The sequence below is a fragment of the Stereum hirsutum genome (assembly GCF_000264905.1).
Source record: "Stereum hirsutum FP-91666 SS1 unplaced genomic scaffold STEHIscaffold_11, whole genome shotgun sequence".
Lineage (NCBI taxonomy): Eukaryota > Fungi > Basidiomycota > Agaricomycetes > Russulales > Stereaceae > Stereum > Stereum hirsutum.
Window position 1 is genome coordinate 1,165,872 of NW_006763141.1, and position 22,936 is coordinate 1,188,807.

General features: G+C 50.3%; 5 protein-coding genes and 1 non-coding gene across 6 annotated transcripts; 4 read left to right on the forward strand and 2 right to left on the reverse strand.

The window, feature by feature from the left end:
- Nucleotides 1-1,045: 1,045 nt before the first annotated feature.
- On the forward strand, nucleotides 1,046-3,871 carry STEHIDRAFT_82439 (aldehyde dehydrogenase). The gene is made up of 8 exons (XM_007306287.1): nucleotides 1,046-1,188; nucleotides 1,244-1,560; nucleotides 2,078-2,292; nucleotides 2,394-2,572; nucleotides 2,647-3,008; nucleotides 3,072-3,127; nucleotides 3,185-3,283; nucleotides 3,383-3,871. The coding sequence occupies exons 1-8, from the start codon at nucleotides 1,141-1,143 to the stop codon at nucleotides 3,613-3,615; spliced, it is 1,509 nt and encodes a 502-aa protein (XP_007306349.1). The 5' UTR covers nucleotides 1,046-1,140; the 3' UTR covers nucleotides 3,616-3,871.
- A 254-nt stretch (nucleotides 3,872-4,125) lies between these two features.
- Nucleotides 4,126-10,376, forward strand: STEHIDRAFT_159175 (alpha-mannosidase; the record flags this gene model as incomplete). The annotated part of the gene is made up of 28 exons (XM_007306545.1): nucleotides 4,126-4,480; nucleotides 4,547-4,563; nucleotides 4,607-4,673; nucleotides 4,730-4,789; nucleotides 5,351-5,502; nucleotides 5,589-5,923; nucleotides 6,012-6,141; nucleotides 6,210-6,294; nucleotides 6,437-6,623; nucleotides 6,785-6,870; nucleotides 6,977-7,035; nucleotides 7,108-7,191; nucleotides 7,310-7,437; nucleotides 7,528-7,549; nucleotides 7,616-7,643; nucleotides 7,706-7,758; nucleotides 7,839-7,935; nucleotides 7,999-8,026; nucleotides 8,087-8,487; nucleotides 8,597-8,696; nucleotides 8,768-8,844; nucleotides 8,911-9,041; nucleotides 9,112-9,133; nucleotides 9,210-9,290; nucleotides 9,373-9,497; nucleotides 9,561-9,696; nucleotides 9,758-9,856; nucleotides 9,943-10,376. The coding sequence occupies 28 exons, from the start codon at nucleotides 4,126-4,128 to the stop codon at nucleotides 10,374-10,376; spliced, it is 3,579 nt and encodes a 1,192-aa protein (XP_007306607.1).
- Nucleotides 10,377-10,970: 594 nt separating this feature from the next.
- Nucleotides 10,971-11,042, reverse strand: STEHIDRAFT_t197. The gene has a single exon. It is a non-coding gene; the product is annotated as a tRNA-Asp (tRNA).
- A 927-nt stretch (nucleotides 11,043-11,969) lies between these two features.
- Nucleotides 11,970-13,194, forward strand: STEHIDRAFT_148523 (uncharacterized protein; the record flags this gene model as incomplete). The annotated part of the gene is made up of 5 exons (XM_007306546.1): nucleotides 11,970-12,084; nucleotides 12,141-12,360; nucleotides 12,429-12,528; nucleotides 12,584-12,688; nucleotides 12,760-13,194. 5 exons carry the CDS (start codon nucleotides 11,970-11,972, stop codon nucleotides 13,192-13,194), a joined length of 975 nt encoding a protein of 324 aa, XP_007306608.1.
- A 1,598-nt stretch (nucleotides 13,195-14,792) lies between these two features.
- On the reverse strand, nucleotides 14,793-15,911 carry STEHIDRAFT_112865 (uncharacterized protein; the record flags this gene model as incomplete). The annotated part of the gene is made up of 4 exons (XM_007306547.1): nucleotides 14,793-14,972; nucleotides 15,005-15,355; nucleotides 15,418-15,606; nucleotides 15,669-15,911. 4 exons carry the CDS (start codon nucleotides 15,909-15,911, stop codon nucleotides 14,793-14,795), a joined length of 963 nt encoding a protein of 320 aa, XP_007306609.1.
- A 2,885-nt stretch (nucleotides 15,912-18,796) lies between these two features.
- On the forward strand, nucleotides 18,797-22,936 carry STEHIDRAFT_148524 (uncharacterized protein). The gene is made up of 18 exons (XM_007306548.1): nucleotides 18,797-19,095; nucleotides 19,174-19,313; nucleotides 19,368-19,506; nucleotides 19,564-19,834; nucleotides 19,909-19,979; nucleotides 20,050-20,196; nucleotides 20,249-20,286; nucleotides 20,341-20,414; nucleotides 20,472-20,557; nucleotides 20,619-20,633; nucleotides 20,696-20,761; nucleotides 20,812-20,937; nucleotides 20,992-21,036; nucleotides 21,099-21,544; nucleotides 21,625-21,779; nucleotides 21,844-22,138; nucleotides 22,220-22,833; nucleotides 22,894-22,936. The coding sequence occupies exons 1-17, from the start codon at nucleotides 18,937-18,939 to the stop codon at nucleotides 22,278-22,280; spliced, it is 2,334 nt and encodes a 777-aa protein (XP_007306610.1). The 5' UTR covers nucleotides 18,797-18,936; the 3' UTR covers nucleotides 22,281-22,833; nucleotides 22,894-22,936.

Consider the following 22,936-nt stretch of genomic DNA (forward strand, 5'->3'; position numbering starts at 1 on the left):
TTCCGTGACACGAACAAAGAAAAGATTAGCCGTATTTGGCTATCTAGTCACTGATTCGTCGGCGATTGTGATGATTTTCGTGCCAGTTGCGGAGGATACTGATCGGAACTTTTTCCTGCAAGATTTGCCGTGCCACAGGTAGGCGAGGGCCCTGGCGTCTTCCGCTTTGTTCATGGCAGCAACCACTCACTGCTGTGTGGACGCATTGTTGGGTGTTGGTTCTACTTACGGAACAAGGTTCTTTCGATAATCCCCCTATCTGATATCAAGACAACGCCGGGGCCTCTTTCACTTTCGCATTGCCTTTCAAGGAACGACCATTGTTCTCGCCGGGATGGAAGAAAACGCCGACGTACTTGCTCACGATGATGAGTGGCTAAACTGGGCAACAGTGCCAGCTACTGTTCCAGCAGCCTGCGGATAGCTTTCTCTGTGCCCACTGGCGCAGCCTGCTCGTCTGAGTTGTCTAGAGACGCGTGAAATGTTCTTCGGCTAGGATTATTGAGGTTGTGGCCTGAAGTGAGGGTCAGCTATGATGTGTTGATTCTCAATGAGAGCGCGAAATAGTGCTTTGAAGATCAAATGCACTTTATTTACTCCCTTGTAGTACATAGTAGTACTACCGCTTCAGTGCTTGAGTCCTGAGTTACCTCACTTGAATAGTCGTAGCAGGTGGTGGTGGCCCAACACGGTCGGCCGAGTCGACCGAGGCCCCTAAATACAAGCGCGGACAAACTCCGTGCTCCGTTCTCCCGCTCGTTCACCAATATAATGTATCGCTGTGAACTCGTGTCAGGCTCACATCGTCCACTCACATGTCGTGCGAAGACAAGCAACTGCCGTGGGCCAAGACGTCCTCTTCCATCGATTCCGACATACCGAAGTGGATACCCACGGAAACGGGTTAGCTTCGTGATCGTGGACCTCTGCTTACTGTTAGCCAATCGAATGCGGCCTCGTACGATGCTCCCGCTTTTCTCGAGAGCACACCGGAAATTATAAAGGGTCGTTGTTCGCACAGTGGACAATGACCGCATCCCACCCACCCACTTTCGTACTTGTCGCTGGGCTGCGAAGCTTGCTGTTGGTTTCGCTCCTGATTTCTCTTGTTCTTTGACCTCGTCTATTTTTAAAATCGCAATGGCTGAATTCGAGCTGAAGTACACTCCTCAGGCTGAAGTCCAATCTGTTCGTCACTTTTCGCTTTCACTTTTCCAACCATACTCACATGACCACCATCCAGATCTACGACACCCTCCAACGTTCCTTCCGCAAAGGCGTCGCCCGCCCTCTCGGCTACCGCAAACATCAGCTCTACCGACTCGCCCGTCTCCTCAAAGAAAACAAAGAAGCCATCCTCGCCGCAGAGCACGCCGACCTCGGTAAACCAGCTCAAGAATGCCTGGTTGGCGAGATCGGCGCGATGATGGACAGGAGCATTAAGAGTGCGGAGTCGCTGGAGGAGTGGTCGAAACCGCAGAATGTGGAGGTGCCGGAGTGGCAGAAGACGTGGAGTCCGAAGGTGTTTAGCATTCCGAAGGGCGTGGTGTTGATTATTTCGTGAGTGTATCTTTTTCTTGCTTTTCCTGTCTTTTTCCCCTTCAATCTCGTCGTGCGCCGTGGGTTTGCGCAGCTGTTTGGTCTGAGGTGGACCAGTCGGGTTTTACGAACGCAATAGCGAGAGCTTCGTAGATGTGCGTGGGGACGGATGAGAATATCTTCACCGGTTCTGCATATATGACGGTAGCAGAAGACGCGACGAGTTCTGCTGTGCCTTTTCCATACCCACATTATTGAAAGCGAGGTCATGAGAAGATCATGAGGTTTATTTTAACCTCCCTTTCGACTCATCTGAACGGTCGTATGACCGGCCAGATGGAGGACTCTAGTCCATCCCCATTCGACATGCTCTGTTTTTTTTGAACACCTCGATTTCGTCAAGGCTGTCCGCGCCACACGCTTCACCCAACTGTGGCGGGCCACAACCCCTATCTTGCATACCCTACATCCACAATCCCACCTTTTCCGTATCTTCCTCTCACCTATATCCTGACATTGATCTCCCAACCCTTCACAGACCCTGGAACTACCCAACGACCCTCTCCCTCCAACCTCTCATCGGCGCCATCGCAGCAGGCTGCCCCGCCGTGCTCAAGCCCTCCGAAATCTCATCACACCACTCCGCGTTGCTCGCTGAGCTTATCCCGAAGTATCTCGATCCGGAGGCATACGCGGTCGTTAATGGGGGTATAGAGGAGACGACGAGGGTGTTGGAGTTTAAGTGGGATCATAGTGCGTACTACGTTCTCATTTCCCACCAATTTTCGGTCTTGCGAGGAAGTTCTGGGTTCGATGGCTTGCTGATGGTATGTGCGACGTGGTGGTGGGTACAGTTTTCTACACGGGCAATGGACGCGTAGCGCGTATTATCGCGGCAGCGGCAGCAAAACACCTCACGCCGTGCAACCTCGAACTCGGCGGAAAATCGCCCGTCGTCATCGATCCCGATTCATGCGACCTGAAGATAGCGGCAAAGAGGATTTTATGCGGAAAGACCACCAATGCAGGACAGGTGCGCTTTCCAGCCTCTTCTTCCATCCTTCTCTTCTCCTCCTACACTCCTACTTACAACTTCAAATCACACAGATCTGTGTCTGCCCAGACTACGTCCTCATCCCCCGTCACGCCCAAGACGCCTTCATCTCCGCCCTCCGCGAAGCCCACGACTCATTCTACCCGCCCTCTTCCGGCTCTCCACTCGACTCGCCCTCCTTCGGCTCTATTATCAATAAAGTGCAGTATGAGAGGTTGAAGGATATGAAGAGGAGGACAAAGGCGGAGTTGGTGCTTGGGGGTGGGGAGGACGAGGCGAGGAGGAGGTTTGAGCCGAGTGTGTGGAGGGATGTGAGGGAGGGGGATAGTTTGCTTGAGATGGAGATATTTGGCCCGTTTTTGCCTATCGTTCCCGTGGAGGATATTAACGAGGCGATCGAGTATATCAATGACCAGTGCGTTTTTATCTCTGCTTTAATGGTTCATATCGCTTACGGGCCGTTGCTGCACTTTTACAGTCCATCACCACTGGTGTTATATTCATTTACGACAGATCCAAAAGTCAAACAAGCACGTACGTCTCTCCTTCACCACTTTGTAGTACCCACACTCATAAAATCATGCAATATAGTTCTCGAGAGGACACGAAGCGGCAATCTAGTCTTCAACGACGTAGTCCAGCAACTATCAGTGAACGAACTCCCCTTCTCCGGAATCGGAGAGTCAGGATGTAAGTCTCCTCACCCTCCTCACCCTCCTTCCCCTCCTCTCCTCTTCCTCCTCATCCTTACGGTGCAGTACATCTCACCCTCTTTCCCCTCACACACAGATGGCTACCAAATCATGAAATACACCTACGAAGCCTTCTCCCACCTCCGCGCCTCCATCGATATCCCGTACGCTTACGAACCGTTCCTGGCTGCGCGGTACGCGCCGTATACGAAGGAGAAGACGAGCATTATTGCGGTGGCGAGTGAGATGGAGGTGCCGGAGAGTGAGTGGCCGGTGAGGGGTGGCGAGGAGAGGAAGGCGAATGGGAGTGCGAATGGGAATTCGCATTGAGCAGGCCGCAGAAGACGCTGGGAGTGGGTCTATCTGACGGTTTGTAAGGGTGAGACGTATGGGGGTCATTGAGGAGCCAGCTCGACCTCTATTCATTTCATCGTTCGTGGCGGTCGGTTCTCTGGAGATTGGCAGGCAGAGTTGAAGTATATGCACGATTTGCTTATGCGCTTCTGTATCATGACATTCTCTGTCGATTCCATGTATAAACAGCCTATCATCTTCTACTTAATTGACGTCCTCAGATACACCTCACAAAGAAACCACAGTCTGTACTTTCCTCGTCATTGAGTGGGCCACCGCCACCGGTAGATAGGGGTGTGAACCACGTGGTGCATGTTCCCTTATCCCCGGACTCTATGATTAGAACGATATTACCAGGGTCCTCGTCGCACTCCATCCCATCGCCTCGCCTTCACGACGAACCACACTCCTCCACACAGTCCACAAAATATCCACTGTTTTTACCCTTTTACGATTGTACTCATCTCTTAACCAAGTCTGAACACAATGGGAGGCGGTCATCACGGTCACTCACACGGTCCCCCACCTGGACCCCACCACAACCCGAACAACACTCCCAACGGCCCCGGAAACAGTTCGTACTACGAGCAGCAGAACTTCACTCCCGGTGCGAAATGGATCAAAGACTTGACGAAAAACCGACTCTGGACGTTCGAGGGGGGACATTTCTCGGACGTGAATCTCTCGAGCGTTATGTATGATCAGAGGGTGGACGACGAGAAGTTGATTCAGCTGGAGGTGTGGAGTGCGCCGGGGAGGGAGAAGCCGACGTTTGAGGAGGCGATGGGGAAGGATAAGGAGTATAAGAAGGCGAAGAAGGGGGATAGGTTTGGACCTTCTTGTACGTCTATTCTTTATGGTGGTTGAGGCGATGGTACTGATACGTACTTGTGGTTGTTTTATGTAGGGGTACGCTGTCGTTTTGTTTTTATATGTCTGTGCGATGGTATTCACTGAATATTGATAGACAAACCACTGGTGGAAAGTGACGGTGCATATCCCTGACGACTGGAAGAAGTATGATACCGTTCAATGTGAGTTACCATTTACCACAAGCCATATTATTGCATGAACTAATATTTCTCGGTAGTCGAGTTTGACCCTGGCTGTGAGGCCATGATTTATACGACGGACGGTGTACCCTTGCAAGGTTTGTCGCACCTCTGACTTTGTTTCTGCACTAGACCGCGGCATCATGCGGTGACGCTCTCGTCCACGTTTCTCGTCGACGACGAATGAGCCTTGTGGCCCCGCTATGACATACGACAACCTGCTTTCGGTGCATCTTTTGACATCACGCTTTCGCGTGAGCAGGGTTCTGTGTGGTCAGCGTTGGGTCAGCGGGTGCAGAAGGAGTAACCGTGGCTGAGAAACTGACGTCGGTGCCAGACACAAGCCGTACACATTCTTGGTATGCGCACTGCTGCATTTAGTACAGTGGACTCCCAAACATCGCAGCCACAATGGTGTGGTCCGATCGGGAAGCTCGATGCCCTTTTCCTGACGCGTCCCATCGCGTCCATGGCGTGGTTCACCCTCCTTACTGTTAGCCCCTATTCGTATTAGGCCTCTCGCCACAGTTGTCTCGACTCTTTCAATTTCGACTTTACGAGACCGTGAATTAATTTACACTTTTGACCTTGCCTCCGATACGATTCCTGATACACCCATACTAATCCACTTCGTCCCTTGCCCTTTCCTCGTTCTGCAGGAATCACTGGAGGTTACGGTGGCGACCGGCGCGTCGAGTATATCATTCCTCACGATATCCGGAAGAAGGGAACACACCACTTCGTCATCGAATCGAGCTGCAACGGCATGTTTGGCGTCCCTTGGGATGGGGATACCATCTCTCCTCCAGACGTAAGTCCCCACCTTCCCCCTCTGTCCATATGCCGTCGTTAATCCTTGCTCATTACATTATGACTATTGTCATGGGCCTGTAACAGATGAACCGCTACTTCAACCTCGCCTCTGCCGACCTCGTCGTCCCCAACACCTCTGCCTGGGGCCTCCACTGGGACTTCCAGACCTTGCGCGAACTAGCAGACTCCCTCCCTGGAAACTCACCCCTCCAGAACAAGGCCATCGTCACGGCGAACAAGATCATGAACACGTTCGACAAGACCAAGCCGGAGGAGTCTATCAAAGAGGCGAGGAAGATCGCGGAGGAGGTATTTGGGGAGGGCTGGGAGAAGTTGAGGGAGGGGGTTTATAAGGAGGGGTGGGAGAAGGGGGATACGAGGATTTGGGGGATTGGGCATTGTCATATTGATACCGCTTGGTGAGTTTTGGTCCTGGCCTTTTGACTTTGGTAGGGGATGAGGCTGCTGACGGGTGTGGGCTGCGATTTTTTTGTTTTGCATTGGTAGGTTGTGGCCGTATCGCGTCACGCAACAGAAGGTGGCGAGGTCATGGTCTACGCAGGTTGATCTTATGGAGCGATATCCCGAGCACCGGTTCACTGCGAGTTCGGCGCAACAGTATAAATGGCTTGAGCAGGTCGGTTCAGAGGCCCCGCATGCTGTGCTTTATATCTCCTTTTTACTAACCATTTTACTCGAACGTAGCTCTACCCGCCCCTCTTCGAGCGCGTCAAGGAACAGATTCTCTCGGGGAAGTTCCACCTCGTTGGTGGGTCTTGGGTCGAGAATGGTACGTTCATCAAACCATCCACCACCTTCCCTAATTTCTCGCTGCCTCCTAATCTTCCTCTTTCTCTCCCTCCATGTTTTTGTCGGCTCGAACTGACGGTCCCTGGCTCCCCATCTTTCGTGATACATCGTTCACACCACAGACGCAAACATGCCCTCCGGCGAAGCCCTCGCCCGCCAAATGATCTTTGGCCAGCGCTTCTTCGAGTCCCGCTTCGGCATACGATGCGAGACGGCGTGGTTGCCTGATTCGTTTGGGTTGACGGGCGCGTTGCCGCAGTTGATCAGGTTGGCGGGGATGGATAACTTCTTTACGCAGAAGCTGAGCTGGTGCGTCCATTTTCTACTCTTCATCACCCTTCTATGTCTCTCGTGCTACTGCTCGTTATATTTTCCCCTTCAATTTCTGTTCTATGTGGCCCAAATGCATGGTATGTCAAATGAGTAGTGATGGTACTGACGTCGAGTTATGGATGGGTGCGGACCAATAGGAACAATATCAATGTCTTCCCGCATTCTACGTTCAACTGGGTCGGTATCGACGGCACGCAGGTGTTATGCCACATGACTCCTGTCGGTACGCCTCTTTCCCTCATGCTCTCCGCAGTCTTCTCCCCTTTCCTTGCCTCTATGTCCTGGGCTCCGTGTCTGAAAGCAGACGTCGATGTCGGCTTGGATTGCAGATACGTACACCGCGCAGGCCACAGTCGGAGATGTGCAGAAAGGGATCCAGAACCATAAGGTTGGTCTCGTCTTACCCGTCCATGTTATACAGACAGGGTGGACGAAGCTAATAGAATGTGCTGTGGAGTAGAACTTGGAATCGAACGCCCAGTCGTTGCTCGTGTTTGGTAATGGAGACGGTGGAGGAGGACCGTTGAATAAGATGTTGGAGAATGTACGTTCTTCTCTTTCTCACTTGGCACACTTCCCACATAGCACCTTCACTCCAACATCCATTCCGCATTCAATCTTGATATCCTTGCGAATGCTAACATATTTCCAACTGAACATAGTTACGCCGCATCCGAGGCGCAGCGAACGAGTTCCGCGAGCTGCCACCGGTAAATATGGGACACTCAGTTGAAGACTTTTTCGAGGCTCTGAAGGAGGAGTCGGACGGAGGGAGGGCGTTGCCGAATTGGTACGTCCTTGATTACACCCCCGCCCTGGTTTATGGATCCGTTCTTGCGAAGGGAAATTGAATGTGACACCCTTGATTGTTTGACTACAGGCATGGGGAGCTGTATCTTGAGGTGAGTCGCGTTGAATCTGGGTATTTGACAACAACAGCCGAATAACGATTATTTTGTGTGGCGTAGTTCCATCGCGGGACGTATACTTCGCACAGTTCGTTCTACTCTAACACTCCGTCGAAGTACTCCCAGAGCTTACTGATTTTGGTCCTGCAGGTCCGATCAAGAAGGGGAACAGGAAATCGGAGATCTTGATGCGCGATGTTGAGGTGTGTTTCCACTGCCTATGGCCCGAATACTACCACGCAGGTATTCGTGATCTGACAGTATATCTGTGGACAAAAATTAGCACGTTGCGACGTTGGCATCTGTGTTCAAGGCGAAGGAGTATGGGTACCCGAAGAAGGCCATCGACGATAACTGGGAGAAATTGTTGCTCAACCAATGTGCGTTCTCCATCTTCGCTCTCATCCTCCTCGCAAAGGGATACTAATGATGGTTATCCGAAGTCCACGACGTTCTTCCCGGTTCTGCTATGTGAGTCTTCTCCCATAAAACACATCTGACCGCACGGAGAGACTGACTGCATATATTCAGCGGCATGGTCTACGACGACGCCGAGGCCATTTTCTCTGAGATCCGCAAATCCGGAGACGCCCTCTTCGAAGACGCCATAAGCATCCTCATGCCCTCCTCCTCCCCCCTCTCCTCCCTCTCTGATACCATCTACTCCGACTCCACCTCCCCTACACCCCTCACCTTCGCCAACGGTGGCGCGGATCTCGTGGGGTTGAACACCACATTCTTCCCTAGACGCGATATCGGGAAGATCCCGAAGGAGGCGTTGGGTGCGTTGAAGGGCCCGGGTAAGGAGTATGAAGTGCAGGAGTTGAGGGATGGGAGTGGGGCGTATGTTGTTATGGATGGGAGGGAGGGTCAGGGGGTGGCTAGGCCGATTGGCAAGAACGATGTGGCGTTGGTGGATGGAGGTGTGAGCGGTAAGCGTGTTTTCCTTTAATATTTGGCTTGAGTTGTTGTGAATATGGCTGACTGGTCTTTTCCTCTTCTTTTGTTCGTATGCGTGGGCCGATGTGTGGCATTGCGCAGTGCAAACGAGTGGTGAGGGGTACTTCGTGCTCAAGAGCTCGAGTATGCAGATGACGGTGGCGGAGGGGAGGATTACTAGTTTGTTCGATATCCACCATATGTGAGTCTCTCTTTCCAATCCTTCCGTAAACATGAATTCTGGGACTAAATCAACATTCTGGCCATGATTAGGCGTGAGCTCATCCCCGCTGGACAGACGGGTGGTCTCGTCATGTTCCAGGATCGGCCGAATTACTGGGATGCTTGGGGTATGTCTCACCCGCACTTTTCTGTCTACGATCATAGTGACTAAGTGCATTCCGTTTGTTTTGTAGATGTTGAGATTCATCATCTCGAGAAGAGGACGGAGCTCAAGTTCACGAGTGCGCAAGTCGTGGCGGAGGGTCCTCTCCGAGCTTCGATTGAGACGCAGGTGAAGTATGGGAATAGCACGATCAATGTCACGGTACGTATCTATAGGTATTCGTCCTCCCTTTCGCACGTACTAATGATATGCACAATGTTTGGGATGGTAGATCTCGTTGGATGCCATTACCGGTATGTCAAGTCTGCTCAGGGTGCTTGCAGTAATGGTTGGCTGATCGAGGGCTTTCGGCATTGATGATCGATGTAGCGACCCTCAAGCCTGGTTCTCGTCCTTTGTTCACGTTCTCTGCGGATGTGGATTGGCGTGAACGGCACGAGTTCTTGAAGTGTTCGTCTCTTTTCGATTACGCCCCACCTTTCCCGAACATGATGCTGATGACGACTTTTGATTGCTACGTCGTATTGTGCAGTCGAGATCCCTCTCAACATCCACAGCGATGTTGCGACGTACGAGACTCCGTTTGGCTACGTCCAGCGGCCAACACACAAGAACACGACGTGGGACGCGGCAAAATTCGAAGTTTGTGGGCACAAGGTTCGTTGTTTCGTTGACTCTCTTGTCTTTACGATTAATACAGGTCCTAACGGGATCCAATAGTACGCAGACTTGAGCGAGTTCGGCTACGGTGTTGCCATACTCTCTGAGTCAAAGTATGGCTTCTCGTGCCAGGGTAATGTTCTCCGTATCTCGCTTTTGCGGTCCGCGACTGCACCTGATGCGGAGCAGGATCAAGGTGCGGTTTCGAATCTGTCGTTCTCGCCAGCTGGACATTGGTTGATGATTGAGATTTTTAGGTCAACATGAGTTCTCGTGGGCAGTCATGGCTCATCAGGGACACTTCCTCGAGTCGGATGTGCCGGTTGCTGCATTTTTGTTCAATAGCCCTATTCATCGTAAGCTCACCAGTTCCATCCTTTCTTCCCGCTTTTGATGTGCACTTCTCCATGCTGAATACGGACCAATTTTCCGTATTACACAGTACGCGCCGTAAACCCAGGGGAAGCCCAATCTGTATCCCTCGTCCCAGTCACTCCCTTCACCCTCTCCGGCGCCAAGAACGTCTTCCTTGAAACTATCAAACGCGGAGACCTCGACTCCGACCTCGAGTCTGATTACCACCTCACCAGTTCAGCAGATGGAAAACGATCCATCGTGCTCCGTCTGTACGAAGCCTATGGCGGACACGCGAGCGCCGAGCTCGCAGTATCCGACGCGCTGGAGATCGTCGGGGCATACGAGACAAACCTGTTGGAGGACGATTATGGTGCGAAGGTGTTGGAGATGAAGGCTTCCAGTAAGGGCGAAGAGGGAGAGGGGAAGAGCGTGGTGAAGTTGGAGCTTAGAGGATTCGAGGTGAAGACGGTCAAGTTGGTGTTGAAGGGATCTGGGTCCGGATTGACGACGAAAGGGTGAGGATTTCTGAAACCGATTTTGATTTGTCTTTCCGTCTTCGAGCTTCGGAGTGCCAGTGGGAACTCTGGTTTGTACACCTTTTGTAATTTTGTGGGGAAACGCTAACCATCTCTTCTCTTTTGCTCTCTTTCTTCCCGTCGCTGTGGTATGTTTTCTTGGGCGGGCTGGTCGTGTCATGTAGGGTCTCCGTGCAGGATGGGAAGCCTGATCATGGGAGAAAGGACAGCTGGGTTCAAGTTCAAAAAGCAGAGGTGGAGGTGGATGACGAGGGAAAGAAGATTGAAGGGCTGTAAAACTGAAAACTCGGATTACTGTGGGCTCTATCAACCGCTTGTTCCTTGATGGATTGTACGAGTATCAGTTGGCGATGCGAATATGATTGGATGGCCGAGTATTACTCCATGTTCGTCAAGCCTCATGTGATCGGTGAAATTCAGTGCATCGCCCCTGTCGGAACCTACCAAAATATGAAGGCACGGTTCTGGAAAGAAGATATAGGGTGAGTGTGACTGTGTGGACCTTGTTTGAAGTCGTCTCGATTCCTGCTACTTCGGAGGGAAAATACCGAAAAAAAAATGTTGGCAACAAAACATGCTCCTTGGCGGGGAGTCGAACCCCGCTTTCGCGCGTGACAAGCGCGTGTACTAACCGATATACTACCAGGGATTGATGTGAGTGTACACAAAATAACCTTTAGACAAGTAAATCCATGGGCCACTTGAATCGCAAGGGGTCAACTCATTTGACTTGGTTTCTGAACCTCGACCGTCACGACCATCGACGACCGTCACGGTCGCTCTCGACATCGTGTTTTCTCCTGTTTTCGTCACCCTGATTTCTTAACATGAAGCCGTAACGACTAAGTTGTGAGAGGCTGTCAATTTCAACTTTGATGACACTCCCAATTGTTGTTGGCCAATTCCTTTTGTCAAGTTGACCGACTCGGAGACACGTCTGGGTCGTACCATTTGAACAAATTCCAACGCATGGGGCCAGGGGGGTGGTATGCACTCCGCCGCCCCCGCAAGATTGATGGTGTGTTACTGTGAACTGTGCGTACTTATATCGCTTTTCTGCGGAGATGTTCATTTCCCCGCGCACGTAAAGACACCCCGACAACCCCGTTCATCCTCGTTCATCACGGTCCCCGCGACTCCGTGGACCTCCAGCACCCCCAGTGCACATTGTGCAATATAGTCAGAAGCCTCTCCTTACCAGAGCTCTATTCTTGCGCGATGGCTCTCGAGAGTCTCAAACATTGACTATACAAGTATGTTGACCCGAACACCGCAGATTCAGACCTAATACGCTCCCGAGTTGACCTCGGCGCCCCTATCCTTGATTACAGACACAGGAATATGTCCTTGGACAGAGCTATCTGAAACCACGACTCTACAAAATGGTACCAGTGAGTCGGCCAGGCTATCGTTCTCAACCGGTCTGTCCACCGTGAAGCCCACTTTACCGGCTGCTCTCCAAACATGGTCCAGCACAGCTCTCCAGTCTGTTATCCTATTTAAAGTCATGGAGACACACGTAGTGAGAACCTCGTTTCACCTCCTTCAACTGATTTGTAACTACTGGACAGACGGCATGCATCTCTTCAATACTCTTTTGATATCTTTTACCGGCGCTGTCGTCGTTCAAGGCCACAATCTTCCCTTGAAACACGGCTACACCAATATTTCAGACCATTCCGGCGTCTCGGGTAAGCTCTCACCACGCTTCTTCGCTCCCTCCTATGCTCATAAGATTATAATTTAGATTATGAGATTTTGAACTTCGCGCTCACCTTAGAGCATCTCGAGAACGTCTTTTATACCACGGGTCTACAGAACTTTAGCCAGCAGGACTTCCTCAGCGCCGGTTTTGCAGCACCAGTGCGCGGCTTCTACGAACAACTTTCGGAGCACGAGCAGACCCATGTCGATAATCTGACCAGTGTACTTGGATCTCAAGCTGTAGCGGCATGCACGTACGATTAGTGCGTTTCAGACCTCTAATTGACATCGAGATCGAAGCTTAGAGGAACTTTCCTGGACGATGTTATAGTGGTGTGGCGGATGTTAAGAGTTTCGTCGACTTGAGTGATATGCTCGAAGCGATTGGTGCTTCGGCCTATAGCGGTGCGGCGAAGTATCTCCACAACGCTGTTCGTACAATCGCTACTTCGTACATTTATTTAACCTGACCTCTTTCATCTTCAGTATTTTCTCCTTGTGGCAGCTTCCATCCTCGCTACTGAGGCTCGTCAATCCACTTGGATTCAGAACACCGTCAGGAAGGGGAACCCCTGGTCGACTGCCTACGAGGTGAGAATATATTTGAACTATTCGTTCGCTCGCGTAAGGCATCTCTCATCGATGCCTTCGCTTTCATACAGACGCCACTCGACCTCAACCAAGTTTTCACCCTTGCCTCAGGGATCATAGTCTCCTGTCCATCTACCAACAATCCTCTCCCCGTATCCGCATTCCCTCCTCTCACCGTCACCTCAGCCACGGCCGGTGCGAACGCAAGCAGCATCGTCCCCGGCTCTACCATCACCCTCAACTTCACGCTTCCTTCCTCTTCCTACTATGCAAACGGCGAGCAACTCTACGCCACATTCCTTACCGGCCTCGACGAGATCTTTGTTCCTCTTGAAGGTTCTTCTACACCCTACACTGTGAGTATTCCGGAGGAACTGAGAGGCTTCGTGTTCTTGGTGATTACGGACACCGCGGAGAAATCGGACGACACAGCGACGGTGGCGGGTCCTGCGATGTTCAATTTCTCTTTTGATAGTAACAATACTATCGTTTCTCTTTCTCAGTAAGATTGGCGTACGGGACGGTGAAGGTAGAAAGGCATGCAGGATGGGGGGAATATAATCTATGATGCGAACAGACCGCGGACAACTTTGATACGCGTACTCGCTCTCTCAGGCTTGACGAAGATATTGTAGCCTGACCCATTGCAGGCTTCCAATTCAATTTATTCGTGGACAATGGCCCAGATACATTAACTGCGAGGGTTCAACGCTCAGGATTCAAAGTGGATTGGTGCTGTCGATGGTGCAGAAATAGAAAACTGGGCCACAATTGGCCCTTACGTGGTGCCTGGTGGCGCTGTTGACGGCTCCGTCCGGCTGCTTAGGCGCCCACTCGGACCAAAACTCGGACAGACCCTCAGACTCGTCTCAGTCGTCGATACTATCCTCTGCTACTAGCACTCGCTCTTACTCCTCGATGGTCGGGATGATTAGTATAAACACCTGCGACATCTATGCACTACTGCCTTGCGAGAGAAGTGATTGATCCCGCCATTACTTGGTTCTGAGTCACGGTGGCGCAAGAGACTGGTATGCTCGTCCTCGGAGTGCTTCATCCAAGGTTCATCATGGCCCCATGGTATAAATCACCATCGACTATTGACGCAGACAAAATCTGGTGTGAATAGATAGGTACAGAGCGGATGTATCGATATCTCAAAACAAGAACAACAACAAGAAAAAACTAAGGTATGTACAGTGTAGGCCCACTCCTTGATCCACCACTTTGAAAGAATTCATTTTCTCGCTCCCCTTGCCATATTCGTCAAAACGGTTAGCTTAGGGGTTTAGAACATCCATAAAAGTCCTCAGAATAAAATGCACGCAGTGCCTAAGGTGAGCGTGCATTATTAGGATACCAAGATGTGGTATGGCACCCAAGCGCCACAAAAAATGGGTCCTTGATCCAACCCCGCACTGCACGATTCCCCCTCACAACAATGATGCATGCTCATACTTGAGCTCGATAGGACCTTAAGTATTCTGTGTCCACAGTTTCCAAGAGCGACCATGAAGCCGGAGGAGCTGTAGGCGGGAGATTTGCAGCGGATCAAGGACCGGGGTTGGATCAAGGACCGGGCCTACACTGTATCTCGTCAGTAAACAACTCCCTACTATTAGGGCTTATATGTTAGTGAAAACTTGGAGCTTTTTGCGAAAGCTCATTGACTGATCGAACATATCTTCCGCCAACGAGTTCCAAGTAAACGTGAAACATGTAAGGTCTATTAACACGAAGCCGACGCTAACTCGGGCTTACTTACTAGCACATAGAGAAAGAGGCCACGGATGGAAAAACCGCGGACATAAGGTACATAGGCATACGGGCATATTTGTCAGTCATCAGTTTTTATCGATCACCCAAGCAAGACTTCCATGATGGGGGGACGATACCACTGGCAACCGCATATAAAGCCGTGCGTCGAGGTTCGTACTATGCAGACCCCCCAATACCTATCCGTCAAAACTGTTAACTGAGGTTGGGCAGGCATTCCCCCGAGGAAAGGAAGGTACGTACTCAAATAATCTCATCGTCGCAGGGAAAGGTGTTGGCTTTGTGTTTGTTCCTTCCATGCCTCCTCAGCGCATCTTGCCGACTGCATCTAGTCCCACAGACTTCGCAAGTAAAAGTATGTGATGTATCTCCTCGATGTGCGCTGGCCGTTGTGGAATGGCGCATCAGGTCTTCTGGCCTCGAGAAGTATTTGTTCAGACAGCTGTTGCAATGGTACTGTTGTCTCTGCTGTCCATCTGAAGCTGTCCCTTTTGCACTTCTCCTGCGGCTGATATTCGAGCTTGTCACCTCTGTACCCACAATGACGCCCTCACCGGTCGTGAGATTCCCCGATGAACTCGCAATATGGTGTTGCGGCATTCCTCGAAGGTGGAAGCTTGGCGATACCGTGTGCCCAGCATGAGAGATCGTCCCGGAAGAGATACCTTCGTGAACGCGAGCGCCAGGTTCAGCGACTGTGTCATTCACAATCGGGAAACTGCGAGGAAGTGAGTTGTATTGGACGTTCTGATTTAGTGGCGCAGTCGTCTGGAAATGGTGGTGATCGTAGTGACCGGTGCGCTCTGCCAAAGTCTCAAAGGATTGTGTGATTCTTTGGGGAGCAGATCCAGGCATCGGTTGGGCGTTAGGATGGATCCATTCTGTGGCGACCTGCAAGATGTGTGAATGACATGTAGGAGCAGAATCTCTCATAGTAGATGCAGGTCACCTACATGGTTTGGTGGCGGAAATGCCGACGGCTGGAGCTCGGTGGCGTATCTCATAGGATCGCCGTGGAGCAGCCGGACGTGTGCGAACGAAGGGTCGTTCACAGCCCACCAGTTGCTCATCGACTGAGCGTGCACATACCCTGTCAGGTTGCTGCTTTGGGAGTCCTGTATATTTCCGTCCTGCTGGTATGCCTAGTATTGAAAAATTATGGGTCAATGAATCACACTGGATACGATATCCTGTGTAGACTCACCGGCTCGGAGACAACATCCAAGGCACTGGAAGATTGAACTGGCCACTGTGTGCCACTGTGACTATAATATATAGACGGGTTGTCTCCCTGGCGTGGTGTGTTCAGTTCGTGATGGTATGACCCCGGCGAAGAAGCAGTAACGAGGTCAATATTCTGTCCCGGATGCTCTGATGGCACAGCTTCCTCTGTTCGTGGTTGCGAAGGGATTTGCGTGAAGGAGTAGTGGAAACCGTGACGCTGCATTTATGCAGAAGACTGGCTGGCACAAAGTCGTATGCCGAGTGAGGTACGGGAGGCAGGAGTATTTGTGAGAAGTATGGTCTTTCCGCAGTGAGTCAACGCCAGAGAAGTGTGTAAAGGTCGATGTTTGCCAAGTTAGCTCTCATCGAGAATACCGAGCATCTTAACACTTTATGAACGGCATCTCAACTCCCACGTAGCCTATCTGAAACGGAGACTTGGTCACGGTTCGAGGGACGAGGCAGATGTCCATCGGTTACTGCTGACGAACCTCCCCGCGGTGGTGTACTTGGAAGCCCTCGAGGGAAAGGGGAGGCAATCACATCCTTTACATCATACATGTGGCGCATGTACTAGATCATAGCATCTGCTCACAGCGCTTTAAAAAGCCTCGTGTCGCAAAGCGAGCGCATGATTTTGTTTTCACCACTCACAATTATGGATATTATTGTCACGATTTGTCAGATTTTCCTGGCGGTTCTGAGGAAGGTCCGTCTCATACATTGTCACGCAAAATGCCAATGGATATCTCTGATTTTTTGTGGTGCAATTCATTGCGATATTGAGCAGTCACCTGATCCTTCCTCGGAACACAAGCACTTGCTGCACAAATCTCAAGGCCAATGCGGAATTTTACCTTCCACTATAATGATCGAAGTCGAAGGTTAGTAGGTTCATTTATGCATTCAGCCAAATCTTAGGCCGCTAACTTCCTGCCAGGTGTGTTACGTAGATACGCAATGGAGATTGCGGCCTCTAACTATCGTTCTGTGGCCGACTCATGTTCAGCATCGCCTTCGGGGCTGCCATGATCTACGCAATTCCAATCGACCCATCTTTGTGAATATCAGGAAGAGTCCGTCTCCGACCGGGACATATGGTTCTGTTATAGCACGAATGTGCGTAAAGTGCATATCTGCAAAGATGTGAACCAAACAGCATATTCACAGTTTCGATCACTTGACGCTGCATATTTACTCACAGGAGTTAGTGAGTGCGAAGTTGTCAGCCCTCACAAATGACTATCCCTCAAATAGTCGGTCGCTTCTATCACCCTACACCCCCAAGTGTGACGCAGTTCGTTCAGCGTTCAATGAACAGGTGGCGGAAAGGTGGCAAGTATATCTTCCACGATGTGTTGCGGAACGGATCATGATTCCAACCCGGATTTTCCATCTGTAGCAGCTTGCAATGACACTGCGAGATAATCCAGGTTACCTTCAATTCGGTGGCTTGTAAGTTTCACGGCCCACTAGTGAACGGTGTCGACGATAAGGCCCCATGATCATACAATATACACGATATGACCTACCAAAGCCTGCCATCGAGAGTGGCCTCGTCTTAATGCGTGCAAGTTCGCAAAAAGACCCTTGAATCACGTACGTTTGCGCTATACAAATGTGAAAGCGCTTGTACACACCTACTGAACCACGGTCTATGCAAGTCTAAGGTGAAAGGACACATCGCCACGTAAGTTGACCATTTATACCTACATACTTGTTTCGACCGACACACAATTGCTCCTGTGGAACAAATAATCAATATACTGACATTGCATTTTATCTCTGTTCAGAACGGGAGGTGTGGCCACGATCAACAACTCACCATCGGGTTAAAGATACCACCGTGAGAAGCTGCTGAGCGATCTAGAGGTGCACGTTCCCGCTCACTTCTCATGGCTTGTTGTCTCCTTGATCCTTGTCCACGCGAGAATGAGTTTTGCACCTAATAGGGAAGATACGGTTCGATCTCGTATCTCTTTCCGTCCAGCCGCTGCTTACCTATCCTCATCCACATGGGACCCTTCATATGTACTAAAACGACTTCCGTCTTAGTAGGACCACCACGATGTAGCAATCCTTCCGTTTTCTGTTGAAACTTGGAACATCCTCGCGCGGATTTAGGAGAGCTTCTCAGAACTCTCCCAGAGCCTACAGCGCTGTAGGTCTCGTTCTTTGATCCGCATAAGCATTGTCGATGTCTCACTATCAGGTCATATTCAAAGTATACAGCGATAGGGCACGACCAACCTTGAGAAATGAGTGGGTGACTTGCCGTAAGAAAAGACATTGTGTTCCTTGATCTCAAGTGTTTCTCCATCGTTTGATGGAATTATTGATGTACTATTTATTACGAGGATCTGTGAATGTTCGCTATAAAGCCCCACTGTCTTCGAGAACATTATCAATGCAAGCTCAATACCGTTTTATCGACAATGTCCTCTGATTCTGGACTTACTTCATTAAACATGTGTTTGTGGCAATCACCGAAAGTCGGAATTATCCGGTGTCGATAAGTTCCTGGATTTGTCCTGGATACAAGTAAGTATTCGATTTCCACGGTTGTTATAAATAAATCATACTGAGGGAGTAGAGGGTAAAGATTACTTCTACATACTTCCCAGCTACTCATAAACCATCAGTTCCAAATGAAATGATCACTCACTGATGTCGATGCATGATGCTCGAGAGGAACTTCATAATACTCGGGGCAACTCGGCCCCAGCCGGACGCTATTTGTAAGTACCGGTCCGCGCTTGGTCCGCGGTAGCCCGCCCAAGCCCCGCCACGCATCCTTGCTTGATCCTTGCGCATCCTAGTATCCATCGTAAATTCTTGACTTACTCTCGGTAGGTTAGATTGCTCGGACATTCTAGATTCTTCAGGCATTGGGCTCGTCTGAGTTGGTTATCCAAAGTCTTCGCCAAGGATTCAACCCATAGGTCTCAAATCTAACAACAATTTGGGATCCAGAATGATGGCATAGGAATATCACATCGACGCACGCTGCTAGCGTGGCTTTGACAAGCATGAGAAAATGATTCACAGCCTTGATCCCAGATACACCGAGGATGCAGCCTATCCACCCCCATCTTTTCACTCTGGTCCTTTGTCACTCTTTCTGAGGTTTGGCCGGCCGTTCCTCGTCTCTTTGTCTCCTGTATAAATCTCGGTGCCCACGACGTGCCAGGAGCCATTCTGGTAGGCTGTGACTGTCCAATTTCTGTAGGGTTTCACCGGATCCAGCGATGGCCTTGCGTATTGTAAAGAGGCGCGTCTCCAGTATGGACGGTCTTGGTGTCGCAAAAGAAGTGGCATCATTCGTGAAGGATATCAGCAATATGTCCCAGTTTGCCCCGGTTGCAGTTGCAGCAGCTCTAATTCTGAGAATCCTTGAATTATTGCAGGTGCCAAGTGCTTTTGCTCTTCCTAGAGATAGGCAGTACTGACAACAGTTTATATTTGTCCTCACGTTGCTGTTATAGGCTGTCAAAACAAACCAAGTCCAATGTTTCGAACTGGCTCGACGCGCAGCCAAACTATTGTTGAACATCTCACGAAGGATGGAAAACAAGTGGCACACTGCTCCGCATAGCTTAATTGAAAATATCAGGGAGTTTGAAGAGTATGTCGCCAAACCTCTTCCTTATCCTAGGAAAACTGACGGAGTTGCCTGCAGAATACTTCGCTTGATCTACGACCTCATGCAACAAGCAGCGAACGTGAGATGGTTGCAACGTCTCCTGTCCAAGTCCACTATCGAGACTACACTTGCACATTGCAACGTACTTTTGGATGATGCGTCGCGTTCCTTCCAGGTATGATGACCCTTATCCACTTCAATCACACTCACATCACATTTGTGACTCGGCTAGATCGAGTCTCTCATAGAGATTCATTATGCCGTCGGCGCCCTGCGACAAAACGCCGTATCGGAACCTTTGCTTACCGAGGGAACAGAAGTAGTGGCAGGCCCACTTCCGATGGATTTTTCTTCGCCATCCGTTTCCGTACTGTGTCATGAGCGAGCCCTTTTATGGCCAGATATAGTTTCGCAAGTCCACTCGCCGTCCTCAACCCAGTCATATGCTTCTGTATCTGAAGTCACAGAGCAGCTCTCGATCTCTGAGGCGAACGGTTCTCCAGGTGATTCTCTTGATGCTCTAGGGTTGATTCGGATCGTTCGTTATTCACTGATCTGGGAACCTTCTTATGTTTAGCTGTCAATGCAGAGGCGATTGAACTCCAGGCATTTCGTTCTGATATATCAATGCCTGAGGACGAGTTCGGGGTGCGTATCCGTCTTCATCACTTGGACAAACGCTGTACTAAGCCGTCCTACGATTGCTTTCTTGTTGTAGTTTCGCCGGTATCACCAATCTGACGTACGGATACGTGCTGTTAATCGCAAGTCTTTAGGATGGTTCTCTGGGAGTTCTCAAGCAGAAGTGAACGGGAACATGATGCAAATAAAGAAGTACGATGGCCCGAAAGGAAAGGCCGCTCGTGTAAGCTGTCGATTACGCTGTCACAGTTCACTACCTGACTTTATGGAACCAGGACTGGATTAGGGACATCAAGATCTTGCGCAATCTATAGTATGAATTTCGAACCACAGTGTTGACCAACTATCTGACATTTCTATGTTACAGTCATGTAAACCTACCGCAACTACTCGGGTACTCAGACGACAAGACCCCTACACCATTCATTTTGCTCGCGCACTGTACGTTCATGTAATTCCGCCCCCTCTTGCTAAAAACAACTCTAAATTGGAGTGCAGCGCAACCGAGAGACGTACAAACATATCTGAAAGCAGTGCTACAGACATCAAGTCTATCTTCGTCCGTGTTATCCCTTCTACGAATGGTACGTTGGATAGCATATTGTTCATTCCCGCGACCGCATACTAATGTTCGGCAACGTGTAGTATCGCGACGTTACGGTCTGTTCTACATCTACTCCCTGAATGTTGCAAAATCCCAATAGTTCCTGCACTCTCCACAGTCCGCTGCTTCATACGTCCAGCAACAGATGTCCTTGAAGGACCATCAAGTCCAAGACTTCCTCGAAGTACGCTTCTTATAGTCCAATATATTGCAGCCACTAACCTTCTATTGTAGGAAGCAACATATGCTGTAGATGCAGAGAACAAACTGGTCTTGGGACTGCCACCGCGGAAAGAAGGCATTTGGTCCACAGCTCGGAGCTATAACTTGACTGAGTCACTCGCCAAACCGGTCCTGACGGTAAACTTCATCGAATGCGAGTTCTTTGTATCATTCTGATCGAGAATCTTGCAGGGGTTGGGTCTCGCCAGTCAATCCATAGATCACGAACCAGCCCAAGTTCGTCCGCGATTTGCATTCCAAGATTACCTACTAATCGTCCCTCACCACACCTTCTCCAGCATACACAGCATCTTCGCCATCTTCTCACCTCACTCCTTCCAAGACGTACGGATACGCCATCGCTTCCGCCTCCGATACAAGACCTCCTGGATGACCACTCTGAAGGGCTTTCCGCTTCAGGTCATGGGTCTAGTCTTGCAGCGCTTCGGGAGATCAGTTTCTCCTCCAATACCCATACCTTCTCCTGGCAGAGGCGTGCTCCCGTAGGGCAATTCCAACCTGGAGACTTTGGATATCTACCCTATTCAGCATCATCATCCGGCAGAGACATCGATATGGAGCAACTCAAGTTGTTTCAGAAGCTTGGGAATGTATTCGACGGAGGCATGGAGAAGTGTAATCTCGATATTGCAAAGCGATTGTCCGGATCAATGAGGGCGTTTTCTGGGAGGCATGGGGATAATCAAGTCGCCACCCCGTACTTGCTGCCGGGTGGCTTGGAAGGGTACGTCAGTCCACTTGTCCGTTTGTATCTCCCCTATACGCGTATATCTTCCGACTCTGTTTAATTCTATATGTATATAGTTGGCCAGTGGCGGTCCCACCACGAGATCACGTCACTGTGTGGGTCACTCGAGAATCTAGTTTGGAGTCGATTGGCGAGGCCTGGAGATATCTCTTGCAGAATGCGAACCAAATCATGGAAAGACATGGGAAACAGCCTCATGAATTGATTATAAGTACGTAGTTGGCGACCTTTCCCCTCCCTCAGGTTGTCTCATATGACATCTACTATGCGCCTAGTCGCCTCAGAGACGACAGTCCAAGACTTCACCATAAAGGACCATAGTCTCCCTCCTCTCCCCCACCCAAACCGTAGCATTCATTCTCAACACACTCACCACCCTCACTTCGGAGCATTGTCAGATGTTCCAAAGATCCTATATTTATTCACTTCGTCATCTATGTTTGACTTAGATGGGGGAGAACAGAAGGTGAGGGAGCCCTTTGTACCGTATTGGACGGACGATCCTATGGGTAGGCCGAGTCCTAGAGAGACGAGGTCTACAATTCGGAGTTTTGGTGAAAATTCAGGATGGTGAGTAACAGACTTCAGCATCTCCAGATTGTCGAGGGGCAGGATGAGCTGATTAAAATGGTTTACTTTACTCTTTCGCAGGCCTGTTGGGTATGTGAGGTACATCCAGCTTGATCCCGAGGACGTCACACAGTATCTGTAGAGTTATATTCCATTGTGCCGGTCCAATACGCAGCCACATGCTCTATTTGTTTACACTCGCGGAGCAGGACCAGAAGTATAGCTCGGTGGATACTCAACCTCTTCGTTAATATCGGTATCGGACGAATCAGGTTGTCCTCCTCGTACTCGAGCATGCAAAATACGTAGAAGAGCAGAAGTAGATAGGCGGTCAGGGGCTACGCCTCCGTCAGGGTGGAAAAGAGCAGTAGTTTGCCCTGGCTGGAGCCGTCCAGGATCAAGTTCCTGAGCCTCCGCGACGCTGGAATGTCTGCGAGAGTGTGATGCTGATGTTGATGGAGGCAAGACTGAACCTTCGTGTCGATGGCTGACATCGTCTGTATGCGGAGTTAGAGTCGAATTTGTTTCTGTTATATACTCCGAGTCGGTCTGATTTGTCCCATGCACGGGGGATGCTGTTGGCCTCACGGAGTGCGAATAGATTCCGGCAGCCTGAGCCTTTCCAGAGCTCGATGGAGTATGCGAGTCCTGATGAGGCTGTATTTGGAGGAAAGGCGCGGGAGTCGTGGTGTATCCTGTCGCCCAACGGAAAAGACTCAGAGGAGGTGACTAGCAAGCGCCGAGGATTGACGGACCTTGATTGTGGCTGGTAATACCTCTGGTGAAAACAGGACTATC

What these genes read in the sequence shown, in the direction of transcription:
- STEHIDRAFT_82439 (XM_007306287.1), top strand. Translation starts at nt 1,141, where the DNA reads ATGGCTGAATTCGAGCTGAAGTACACTCCTCAGGCTGAAGTCCAATCT. An exon ending in AGACCACCAATGCAGGACAG is followed by an intron (nt 2,573 to 2,646) that starts GTGCGCTTTCCA and finishes CAAATCACACAG; the next exon opens with ATCTGTGTCTGCCCAGACTA. An exon ending in CGGAATCGGAGAGTCAGGAT is followed by an intron (nt 3,284 to 3,382) that starts GTAAGTCTCCTC and finishes CCTCACACACAG; the next exon opens with ATGGCTACCAAATCATGAAA.
- STEHIDRAFT_148524 (XM_007306548.1), top strand. Translation starts at nt 18,937, where the DNA reads ATGGCCTTGCGTATTGTAAAGAGGCGCGTCTCCAGTATGGACGGTCTT. An exon ending in AATATCAGGGAGTTTGAAGA is followed by an intron (nt 19,314 to 19,367) that starts GTATGTCGCCAA and finishes AGTTGCCTGCAG; the next exon opens with AATACTTCGCTTGATCTACG. An exon ending in CGAAAGGAAAGGCCGCTCGT is followed by an intron (nt 20,197 to 20,248) that starts GTAAGCTGTCGA and finishes TTATGGAACCAG; the next exon opens with GACTGGATTAGGGACATCAA.